This window comes from Seriola dumerili, unplaced genomic scaffold (assembly GCF_002260705.1).
Source record: "Seriola dumerili isolate Sdu_G_001 unplaced genomic scaffold, Sdu_1.0 BDQW01000319.1, whole genome shotgun sequence".
In the NCBI taxonomy this organism is placed as follows: domain Eukaryota; kingdom Metazoa; phylum Chordata; class Actinopteri; order Carangiformes; family Carangidae; genus Seriola; species Seriola dumerili.
In genome coordinates, this window is record NW_019174574.1 from 2,748,948 (window position 1) to 2,761,428 (window position 12,481).

The 12,481-nt window shown below is 41.3% G+C and overlaps 1 protein-coding gene across 1 annotated transcript in view; it reads left to right on the top strand.

Annotated features, from left to right (window-relative positions):
• Positions 1-1,967: 1,967 nt before the first annotated feature.
• LOC111231845 overlaps positions 1,968-12,481 on the top strand; it is an 18,648-nt gene continuing 8,134 nt past the window's right edge. Inside the window, exons 1-2 of the mRNA XM_022759100.1 lie at positions 1,968-2,455; positions 9,284-9,380. Of these exons, the coding sequence (XP_022614821.1) occupies positions 2,129-2,455; positions 9,284-9,380 (424 nt within the window). The 5' untranslated portion in view covers positions 1,968-2,128. The remainder of the gene's footprint in view (positions 2,456-9,283; positions 9,381-12,481) is intronic.

Consider the following 12,481-nt stretch of genomic DNA (forward strand, 5'->3'; position numbering starts at 1 on the left):
AATTCAAAGACAGACATTATACACTTTCACATTAAAAAAAGAAGTATGTGCAGGTGTGATTGTAAAAACATGAGTATAACCCTTTAAAATGTTTGAGTGAAATAAGAAATTATAACTTTTTTAATTTTTTTGGAGCTTATTCCATCATTCTGCACCGCAGTATCTGAAACCAGTTTTTCCGAGTTCAGTATGAGGTTCAGCTTAAGTTAAAATGTCCTCTGACCTGATGTTGTAAGTCCTGTATTTAAAATGAAATGATTCAACACAGAATAGATAATATAAACTAAATGATCTTTCACTTTTACTCTGGCTAACAGAGCTCAGTGCAAAGGACAAAGTTTCACCAGTCTAGTAGAAGTGTGTGTGTGAAGTAGGTCATATGATTAGGATATTAATAAAACTGTTTGATCAGTTTGTGCAGGGAAAATCCAAAATCTGTGCTCACACCATTTTTGTTAAATGAAACTTTTTACAGCAGAGAACTCATAACATCCACATGACTCTGAAATAGTCACTCATTTGTTTGTGCAAAGGAAACACACACATACACACACACACACACACACACACACACACACACACCCACACTCACTCCCTCACTCACTCGCTCGCTCACTCACTCACTCACTCACTCACTCACACACAGTAGATTTCTCCACTTCCTGTAGTGACCAAACCCAGACAAGCTGAAGTGCAGAGGAAAAGCTGTTAATAGACCAGTAATAAAACATTTCATGAAAGCTGTCATATTTATAAGCTACAGTAGTTCAGATCCAGGCTGATGTGTGGCTGTGTGGCATTATCATGTTATTGACAGAGAGATTATATATATGTATATATGTATATATGTATATATATATATACATATATGTCTGTTTGTGTATATATATATGTGTTCTCTCAGCTGTTCTCTCTATTATAACAGCTTGTCAGTCTGAACTCTTTTTGCTGCTTTGAGTTAACGCTCCTCTGTCTCTTTTATAACCTGAGTTCTTTTGGCCCGTTGCTTCCCTGAAGCTCCACCCCCTCAGGGTGTGGTTGGGGGTGGCGGGGGGCTGGGCTAATCCTGGATATGGACCAGGACCCCTGGCTCCTGGCAGGAATTACAGATGTTTATAGAGATGTTGTTTGGCTGTTTCCAGGAGTCCAGAGACTGAAGCTCTGCCCCCGAACACACTCTGAGCCAATCACAGCTCAGAGAGGCGGAGGGGCCTGGTGGGACAGGGGATGGGGGGCTGTGCCAGCTGTGTGCCAACAGCTGGCTGGAGGTCAGGAAAGAGTGAGAGGTACTTCTGCTGCCTTTCTGACTTTTCAGAAAACTATTCCAGTCGTTCTCTGTCTTTTCTTTCTACCTGTCTATCTCTCTCTCTCTGTCTGTCTGTCTGTCTGTCTCTGACACTCTCTCTCTCTCTCTCCCTCTCCCTCTGTTTCTCTCTGAGTTTCATTTCTTAGATTTCTTGGCCTGAAGTGTTTCAACTGGAGCGTTGTTGCCAAAAGATCCACATATTTTCAGTTAGAGTTCATCCAGGTTCACGGCTCTGAGGCTGGGAAACAGAAACAGAAAGCCACAGTGTTCCACACACAGACACACAGACACACACACACACACACACTCACACACACACCCACACACACACACACACACACACAGAGAGAGAGAGAGAGACACACCTCACACTTAAATGAAACTTTCCATGTGAGCAGTGTGTGTGTGTGTGTGTGTGTGTGTGTGTGTGTGTGTGTGTGTGTGTGTGTGTGTGTGGCTTCCCTCTGATGTTGTGACTTTCCTGTTGATCACTGCGTCCTCTCTGGGCACGATAACACTGACATGGAGAGGAGGAGGAGGGTGAGGTTTGGGGTGGGGAGGCAGTGGGAGATGGGGTGTTGGACTCAGGGGGGGAGGTGGAGCGGGTGAGGCAGGGGGTGTGGCCGTGGGTTTTCCGTCCTCCTGTCACCCTGTGAGGGAGCCCCTCCCTGTGTTTCTGTCCAGCCTACAGCGAGCGTCAAGCTCACTTCAACCTGAGTGCCTCACTAAGAGCAGCTGCTCCTCCACAGCTCGTCCTCGCCAGCGTCAGCCTCAGCCTCAGCCTCATCTTCATCTCCATCCTCCTCCTCAGGTGTTCTCCCCATGGCGGCCTCCTCGAAGTCCTCCCAGAAGGCAAAGGACGTGGTGCTTGCCCTGCTGCTGCTCTGGTCCCTGGTCTCGCTCATCATCATCGTGGTGTGGTCGACATCTCCGGACTGGAAGGGTGTGGCCCAGTGCAACAAAGAGCTGCAGGGCACGAAGGAGCAGCTGAAGATGTCCACGGTGACATGGAACAATAACAAGGTGGCTCTGGAGGAGAAGGTGGAGAAGACGAGGGAGGAGGTGGAGCACAAGACCGCAGAGATCATGCTGCTGCAGACACACCTCAACGCCACAAACGCCTCGCTGGAAGAGTGTCGCCAGGAAAATGTGAGTGACTGAATTTATACACTGTAAAATAATTTGCTGGTTTAACAAGTCAGACTTTGTTTTCTAAAAGAAGAAAACAGTTCAAACTGTGTTGATGATGAGACAGTTTCTTGTGACAAGACAGAACAATATACAACATTTACAAAAGTTGATTTATAGTGAAAACAATAAACTGTCAGATTTATGTAGTGTCTTGTCTTTGGGGGAAGGTAGTTTTCATGGTTACAGATATAAAGCTGAAGATTAAGTTCCTGGTTGAACCTGAATCAGTTTCTTTCCTTGTATTCATATCTGTGTTTGTGTTTCAAAGCAATCTAGAATTACCTCCTTGTGGTTTCTGCCTCCTCCACTCAGACTAGTTTCAGGTTACGTCCCCGTTTATAAAATATGAACCATTTGTGTGAAATTTTGTCATAATTGCTGTGTGAAGTCTTGAGTTATGGCTAAAAAGTGTGTTGTAAGGTCACCACCACCTTTAATTTTGACCACCAAAATCGAATCAGTTCATCCTAGAGTCCAAGTGAATGTTAATGAGAGAGCTGATTTTTTCAGTTGTTTAAATTTATTTTGAAAGGATTACCCGTAAGTTTTCTCGGCTGCTGAACGTGGTTTCTTTTCAGTAGCAGGTGGTGGTGACTGTCTCCTTTGTTCTGATTGATCCTTATTTTTATAAAACATGAGGTTATAATACGTCCTCTGAGCAGCTATATCTTCAGGGCAGACTGTAGGCTGCAGTGAGTTGCTATTGGAAACACAGGCTGATAAGGGGCTAGCTGGTTAGCATGCTCACTTCAGTAGAAGAAAAGATTGCTTTAATAGGTTTCCACCTCACAAGACAGCTGTTGGTGAGTATATGAATGAAGTTTGATGCTGAACTCACATGTGAACAGTTAAGGTGACTCAGCAGATTTATATCAGAGGAACTAGTTGAGCTACTCAAACTGAAGATGTTATGTTGAAACAACTTGAAATGTGTATTTTAGGTGTGTGACCCAATAGCTGAGTGGTTAGGGAGCTTTACCATGTGGGTGAGTTCTCTTTTTTCTGGCACATTTCCTGTCACCCTTGACTGCCCTATCAAATAATAAAGGTGTAAAATGGCCAAAAAAAACCCTCAGCTCTGAGCTCATTGGTTCCTACTGAGGATGTAAATCTTTTAAAACTTCTCGCAAATATAAAGTTTCTTTTTTTTTTCAAACAGGAGTCTAAAATTAGCGGCGGGTTAATCCACATTTGGTGTTGTAGTGAGTATTTGAGGCAGCAGGACTTGAAATAAACTACAGTGTGTGTTCATGATAGTGCAGCAGGGAGTCTGACTGATTAATGGTTAGTGGGGACAGTGGAGCTCAGAGGAGTCAGATCCACTCAGTTGTTGCTAGTGGGAGGCGTTCATGATTTTAACATTATCACGAAATTGAAATTGAAAATAGCCTCTAGAGTAAAATTGCCACATTTCCAACCGGAGCAGCCCCACCCTCCTCAGAGGAACACTAACAAGTTCAACATGTCCTCAGCAAAACATGAAAATAACACCTATACAATTGTATGTGGAGAAGGATCTGGGAATGTTCCAGGATCTGGACTGAATAGAAACCTGTTTCTAAGCTGACAGAGTGTCTGTGTGAAGCTCTGATATGAACTGGTGTGACCTCCTCTTTACTCTGCTCCCTCCTATTTCCATCCCGGGAGGGTTTCTGCTTCTTCCTGTATAAGGGGTTTGAATAGTTTTTCCCTCTCAGTGTTTAAACTGAAGAGACGTTCAGCAGTTTAGTTTAGCTGCTTCCAACTTTTCCAGCTTCATATTCTCTGAGTTGTTGGTTGGAAAAAGTGAGTGTTTGCCTTCATTCCCTCCCTCCTCCTCCTCTCGTGGTTCGCCCTGACTCATTCCTCCTCCTCCTCCTCCTCCTCTCCTTCACCTCTGCTCCTTATTTTTTTCCTCAGTCGACTTCTTCCCTCCAGACTGGCGTTTTCTCTCTGCTCATCCTGTGAAAGCCTCATTATGTAGGACAAAGTAACATGTATAAAAACGAAAGAGCAGACTCTCCCTGCTCAGGTCTCAGGTCTTCTGCAGCGCGGGGGGTATTTTCTGACCCTGTCCCCTCTGCTGGAGCAGCAGCATCTGCACTGCTGACAGGAAGAGACTTAACAAACCAGCTCTGTCCTGGGATGACCCCTCCAACCAGTGGACAGGAGGATGGCGGCTCAGCTCTCATCCTCAGGTTTGAGGTTCGAATCCGACCCGTGGCCCTTTGCTGCAGGTCATCCCCTCCCTCTCTCTCTCACTGTGTCTATCCAAATAAAGGCAAAAAAATGTCCATAAAATAATGAACACACATCAAATGTGCAGTATCACTTATTTGCTGCAAATATTGATATATTAAAATATTTGATTTGTACATATTATTATCTATCATTTATCCTTTTTAAATTCTTAGTATGTGATGTTGACATTTTGCAGTTTTTTTTTGCACAGTCCACTTTGCTGCTGTAACGCTGCAAAGTTCCCCAGTGGGACTAACAATGTGTGGTCTGATCTGATCTTTAATTGCTGAAGAGAAACTCTGACATCATGTCTGTGTTGTGGACAATCTTAAATGTTACCTTTTATTTATAGAAACTGAAATGAAGAAACGTAAAACATTTCTTGTTAAGCTGCTGTCAAACTCCGGCTTTTTTTTATCTGGTACTACATTACCCAGAATTCACTGTTAACGCTGCATTTTGACCTTGCATGTGTTCTGTAAACATGATATCAAACTCCAACATCGAGCACTGACACACGGTCACTGAGCAGCACACGAGCCAAAACAAACCCTCTGTGTGTGTTGTTGTGAAACATCACCAGTCGAGTCCTGGACCAAGTCAGGGTCCACGTTCAGACAGACTGGCTCTGCTGCATCTGAGAGTCTGGAACAGCAGGGTCTGTAGGAGGTGGCTCCTCAGACTGAATGGACCCCAATGATGTGTAATCATTAGGGTTCAGCTGAGTCCTGATCCCAGACCGACTACTTTTAATATTGATTATCTTCCACCACAGAGTCTGATACTTGTATTGAACTAATATACATGTCTATATGTGTATCAGCCTCAGGATGTTCATTCAGACTGACAGGATATTTTCAGAGAACTGACTGTTTCCTGTGTTCAACCTCAAAAACTCCTGACATCATTTAACCCCTTCAGGCCCGGACTCATCATTCCTACAAAATAAAAGCCTTACCAGTGAGAGCAGTTGTGTTTTCCACCTCCTGCTCTGAGTGAATCCACCTGAATGTCAGCTGACCTCAGAGCAGCCGACAGTCATGTTAACCCAGTGAATGCTGGGTAGATAGAGACGATGATCAGTGATTGGAACTAGAGCCTGGAGCTGAGGCTCTCTGTGCTCTCAGCTGTGAAACGTCTGAACCACCTGTGATATTTGCAGCTGTTGTGTGATATTTTGAGGTGGTGAATTTTTTGGTTCACGTGTTTTTCTTTTTTCAGTTTTATTGCTTTTGTTTCAGGTGAACTAGTGGGAGTCAGTGTGTTTTTCATATGAGGTCTATTTTTTGATCTTGACTGTTAATAATAATATTTTTTTTTTTTCCTGAGCTTAAAATAATAAACTAGTTTTCCTTCTGGAGATGAATAATCAGCTATATGGCCAAAAATATTTGGTCCATCAGAGGTCTGGCTCCTGTTGGATGGGACTTTAGAAATCCCCTTTACTGGAACTAAGAGGCTGAAACCAGGAGAATCAGGCTCAGAACACATCAACACATCAACACATCAACACATCAACACATCAACACATCAACACATCAACACATCAGTCCTCCTTCACCAGGTTATACACTTGGCCCTCCAAACCCAGATTGATCCATCAGAGACAGTGAAGCTTCCATCAGGCCTGTTAAACCTCTGGTCATGAAGCTCCTGGTGATCCTTTAACCCGCTAGTCAATGTTAAACCAAATACAAAAGATTCTTACAATATTAGAAGCACTGAGCTCTGGAGATGAACACAGCAGATGTCTGCAGTGGATCTGTTCGAGCTATGACTGATTTATGGACCAGCTAACGATGGATGAGTCTGAGGCAGCTGGAGCTACTAATTAGGGCGTGTCTACATTCTCCGTCTCTCTTTTTCAGTCTATCTCTGCTGTAGGAGTCCTGGAAGAGGTAAAAGAGGGTTAAAGGGGTTCCTGATAGTGTTATATTGTTACTGGAGTGTGTTCCAGGAGTCCTTCAGGAGGTAAAAACACTGTAGTCCTTGAAGAGGTTCCAGGGTTCCTTGAGAAGATTAAAGTGGTAGAAGATAATGGTCCTGGTGTATGTTACAGGTATCCTTGAGCAGGGTTCTGATGGTTATTAAGGATGTTCAAGGAGTCCTTAAAGAGGTTCCAGTAGTCCTTGGGGAGGATAAAGGCCTCCTTGAGGAGGTTCTAAGTAGAGCTCGACCGATGTATTGGCTGATATTGGCCTATCACATATATATCGGTATCTGCGCATATATTCTCTGATATGCACAGATATGATTACTTTTATTAAGAAGCAATAATGCAGTGGAAATGCGCGGGTCAAGTCAAGTCAGATAGGCAGCATTTTATGTATATTTGATCAATTGTTTTCATTCAAGTTAAATATATATATATATATATATATATATGTATTTATTTATTTATTTGTTCTTATGTTTTTTATTTATAGTTATTTATTTTTATAGTTATTTTATTTAATTCCCAGTTATATCGGCTAATATATTGATATTGGAATATTTTTACTCCCTAATATAGTATTGGCATCTGCCCCAAAAATCCATTATCGGTCGGGCTCTAGTTCTAAGGGGTCCTTGAGTAGTTTCCAGTAGTTCTTCAAGATCTTGCAACACACAACAGACACAACACAACATGTGTTTGCCTCCCTGTCATCAGGCCAACATACAGACATGCTTTATATCCACCTACAGTATCTACCTTTTAGGACCAGCTCAGGTACGTGTGTGTGAAGGTCTAGGTCCTGGTTCTCCAAGAGAAGTTGAATCGAGGGATACTGAACTTTGTTGTAGATACTTAACGTTTGACCTCTGATCCCAGAGACTGACCTCAGCTCAGGTACAGGTGGTGTGGAGCTGAACCTTCTCTATGCTCTGACCTCATCTTCCTGTCAGTAATCATCAGAACTACTAGTGTGAGCTGGTTACGTTCAGATCATAGCTGTGGTTTGATTTATATTTCTACAACAGAGCAGCATGAAGTGAGGAGCTTTATGCAAAGAGGAGTTCACCGCTGTACATCACTTCCTGTTGAGCAGTTTCAAGTGTTCAGTCTATGGTGAGATCACTGTAAAAACATGACATGAGTACAGGACAGTGGTGACTAGTTCAGGTCCAGGTTTCCTTTAAAAGATTAGAAGTCCCCAGAAAGGTTGCAGAGGTCCTGAGGTTCCTGATAGTGTTGTATGGTTCCCGGAGTGTGTTCCAGGAGGCCTTGTAGGAGGTTATAGCAGGATTTGACAGGGTTCTAGTGGTCCTTAAGGATGTTTTCAGTGTCTCTCAGAAGATTCATGTTTTAAGAATCCTTCAGGATGTTTTCAGTCATTGAGAAATATCTGGGTCCGTCATTCTAGGATTCTAGTTGTTCTTGAGGTTTTCCAGGATTCCTGAATATTCTGGAGTGTTGAAGCAGTGAACCTGTGTCAGATGATGTGTTGATAATGAATGAAGCACTCAGCTCTGTCGGCTCAGCTGTCTACATTAGTGCTGTTGTCATGAACAGTGTGAGTACACAGTGTATATTGTTATGAACACTGTGAGTACACAGAGTGAACTGTTCAGTGTTATTGTCTTGACCTCCTAAGGGTGAAGATGTTTGTTTGGACTGTTCCTTTAAGAGCAGGACTCTGCTGGTCTAACTATAACTCCTGCGTTCGATGAAAGGAATGCTTCTAAAAGCCGTTCTCAGAGCTGAGCCGTCCTGCTTTCTGTCACCATCTCAGCTCCAAGAGCAGACAGTCTGAGCTGGCCTGGCCCAGCATGAAGGTGTGTCCTGTTGTAAAGGTGTGACAGCTCAGGTGCTGTCACTTCCTTGAACAGTCTCTGCTCTGAGCTGCATCATGATAAATGACGTTTATTACAAAACAACAATAATACAGAAAAAAGTCTTTGAACCAAACTCAGCGTGGGTGGAGCTAGTGTGATAGAAGTGGACGTGGTCAAATCAAGAATTCCAGGTAAAAAAATCATCTCAGAGACGCTTTATTTTTGACAAAAAAGCTTTTCTGTACAAGAGTCAGGTGTTCAGTGAGAGCTCCAGAATAACGAGTTGATAAACTCATTGCTTTCGTGTCTTGTCTTGAAGAACTGAAATGGCCTGAGCAGGTGTGCACAGTGAGGTTTTGTATTATACTCAGGGCTTGAACACTTTGGTTCCTTCAGCTGTTGTGACCTTTGACCTTCTGCTGTATCATAAGCTTTGATGTAGTTTCTTCTTGTTAGTTTCTTTTCAGGTTTAACACCAACCTGCTGCATCTGACACATTAACATCATGTTGATTTATGTTTATTAATGTCTGTGATAAATTAATCTTTGTTCTTTACTTTTTGTTCAAAGCAAAGATTCCAGGTTTGTCCTTTTTTAAGGACATGAACAAACATTAAAGATTAAACATTAAAATTCAGTTGTATATATGTAAATCCTCATTGACAGCCATTGTAATTTTTTCCACTAAATGCTTAATTTGTCAGAAACCATGACAGAAACTGTTCCTGATACAAAAACCAAAAACCTGAGACTTGTGAGTCTCTCAGTAACATGTGTTTTCTCTCTGGGTGTGTTTGTTTCATGCCTCAGGTCGGCCTGAACAAGAACATCAGCGTCCTGCAGGAGAACGTGGAACAGCTCCGTCAGACGGAGGCGAACCTCACAGCTCAGCTCAGCCAGCAGGAAGGTAGGAAAACCTCCGTCACTGCCATGAAAGGAGACTTTCTCAGCCAGCCACCAGTGGTATTCTTAGCTGCATTTTCCCCTCTGTTACCATGACAACCTGTGAGTCATAGTAAACAAACACACGTGATTGGTTGGTTTAAAAAAAGCAGGACTGTGGTTCTGCTCTGAGAGACGAACAGAGAAGAATTCAAAGAATCAAAAAGCACAAATCATATGAATAAAAAATGATCTGAATAAAGTCTGAGCAGGAACAAGACCAGGTATAAACATCAGGTGTAAACTCAGGTATGATCTTCAGGAATGTGAGGAACAAATGGAGTGATAGAAGGTGTTAGGAAGGAACAATGGAAGGAAATAAGACTGAAAAACAATTAAGTAAAAACAAAGAAGGAAAGAAAGTGGGAAAATGTAATTAAGGGAGGGTGGGAGGTGAAAAGAGAAAAGATATGTAACAACAAATTAAAAGGAAGGAAACAATGAACAAAGAAAGGAAGAGTGGAAAAAAACCAATAAAATCAAGGAAATAAAGAGAAGAATCAAAGGAAAACTGAAAAAGGAAGAAAGAAATATAATAATAAAACCTGAAGGAAAGTATAAAAGAAGAAAAGCAAAGGAGAAAGACAAATAAAAGAAGGAAAGACATTCTGTAAAAATGTTCAGATTTTCATGATTGAAGGATGGAAAGATAACAAGGAAGAACAGAAGAAGGAAAGAAGGTGAGGATTAATGAAATAAGGAAAAAAAGATAAAGAGGAATGAAGGAATGAACAAAATTAAATAATTAATAAGAAAAGGAAGTAAATCAATAAAAATGGAAGGAAGGAATGAAATAAAAAAAGAGGAAAAAATAAATGAAAAGGAGCAGGATGAAACAATAAGGGAAGTAAATAAGGAATGATTAAAGGAAAAGAAGAAAACAGCGATGTAGTAGGAAAGAGAAAGAAAAGCAGAGAAAAAGAGGGAGAGAAAGAAAGAAACTGATAATAGAAAACAGGAAGATTGAAGCTAAAAAAAGAGAAAGAAAGAAGGAAAATTAAAGAAATAAAGAAAAGAATAAGGAAAAGTAAACAAGAAAAGAAGTGTCCCGATTTTAATTCAGAGAGAATGAATAAAGTAATGAAAAATAGAAGAAATACAGGAAAGGAGGAAGGAAAAAGATAAATAAAAGATTACACATGAGGTTCTGAGCTGGTAAATAAAGTTAATAGAGAACTGCAGAGTATATCTGTAACCTGCAGGATGAACTCAGGTTTGTTCTTAGTAGAACAGGTTTGTTCTGTACAGAACAGGTTTGTTCTGTATAGACCAGTTCTATGTAGTACAAGTCTGTGTAGAACAGTTCTGTGTAGAACAGGTTTGGTCTATGTAGTACAGTTATATGTACTACAAGTCTGTGTAGAACAGTTCTGTGTAGAACAGGTTTGGTCTATGTAGTACAGTTATATGTACTACAAGTCTGTGTAGAACAGGTTTGTTCTGTGCATTGGAAACTGGAGTGGAACCAGCAGCTCTCCACAAACAGCTCGCCTCAGTCAGGACTTTGGAATGTGGGGTTCCCTGTAGTGATGTCAGGATGGCAGCGCTACGCTAACGCTAACAGCTCAGAGGAGAGAGGGAGGAGTTCCTGCTAGACTTCACACCACCACTCAACATGGTCACAGAGTCCAGGACTCACTGGAAACTTTTTACTACCTGGATCTCCCTTCAGCAGAGAGGATCAGAGCCTCCTCTGTTCTGTCGACTCACTGACCTGTTGTTACTAGAGCTCCAGAGAGAAGCCTGAGAGAGGAGATGTAAAACTACACTGAGATGAACCACAAATATATCTTCTTATGGATAAACACACAGACAAATGATGAAAGATAAACCTAATGAGATTGAATCTGGGTTTTGAGAGGATTCAGATTCGATCCTGGATTCAGATTCAGACACCTGCTCTAGTTAATTGTTGACAGGGCAACTCAACAATGCTGGTGTGTTTAAGTGTTTTATCCATAAGAAATATATTTGTGGTTCATCTCAGTGTAGTTTTACATCTCCTCTCTCAGCTTCTCTCTGGAGCTCTAGTAACAACAGGTCAGTGAGTCACAGAACAGAAGAGGCTTGATCTCTCTGCTGAAGGGAGATCCAGGTAGTAAAAAGTTTCAGTGAGTCCTGGACTCTGTGACCATGTTGAGTGGTGGGTGTGAAGTCTAGCAGGAACTCCTCCTCTCTCCTCTGAGCTGTTAAGCGTTAGCGTAGCGCTGCATCCTGACATCACTACAGGGAACCCCACATTCAAAGTCCTGACTGAGGCGAGCTGTTTGTGGAGAGCTGCTGGTTCCACTCCAGTTTCCAATGCACAGAACAACCTGTTCTACACAGACTTGTAGTACATATAATGTACTACATAGACCAAACCTGTTCTACACAGAACTGTTCTACACAGACTTGTAGTACATATAACTGTACTACATAGACCAAACTGTTCTACACACAGAACTGTTCTACACAGACTTGTAGTACATATAACTGATACTACATAGACCAAACTGTTCTACACACAGAACTGTTCTACACAGACTTGTACTACATAGAACTGGTCTATACAGAACAAACCTGTTCTGTACAGAACAAACCTGTTCTACAAAGAACAAACCTGAGTTCATCCTGCAGGTTACAGATATACTCTGCAGTTCTCTATTAACTTTATTTACCAGCTAGAACCTCATGTGTAATCTTTTATTTATCTTTTTCCTTCCTCCTTTCCTGTATTTCTTCTATTTTTCATTACTTTATTACATTCTCTCTGACATTAAAATCGGGACACTTCTTTCTTGTTTACTTTTCCTTATTCTTTTCTTTATTCTTTTAATTTTCCTTCTTTCTTTCTCTTTTTTAGCTTCATTCCTGTTTTCTATTATCAGTTTCTTCTTTTCTCTCCTCTTTTTCTCTGCTTTTTCTTCTCTTTCCTACTACATCGCTGTTTTCTTCTTTTCCTTTAATCATTTTATTATTCGTTTATTCTCCTGCTTCCTTTTACATAGATTATTTTTTTCCTCTTTTTTTATTTCATTCCTTCTTCATTTTTATGATTTTACTTCCTTTTCTTATTAATTATTT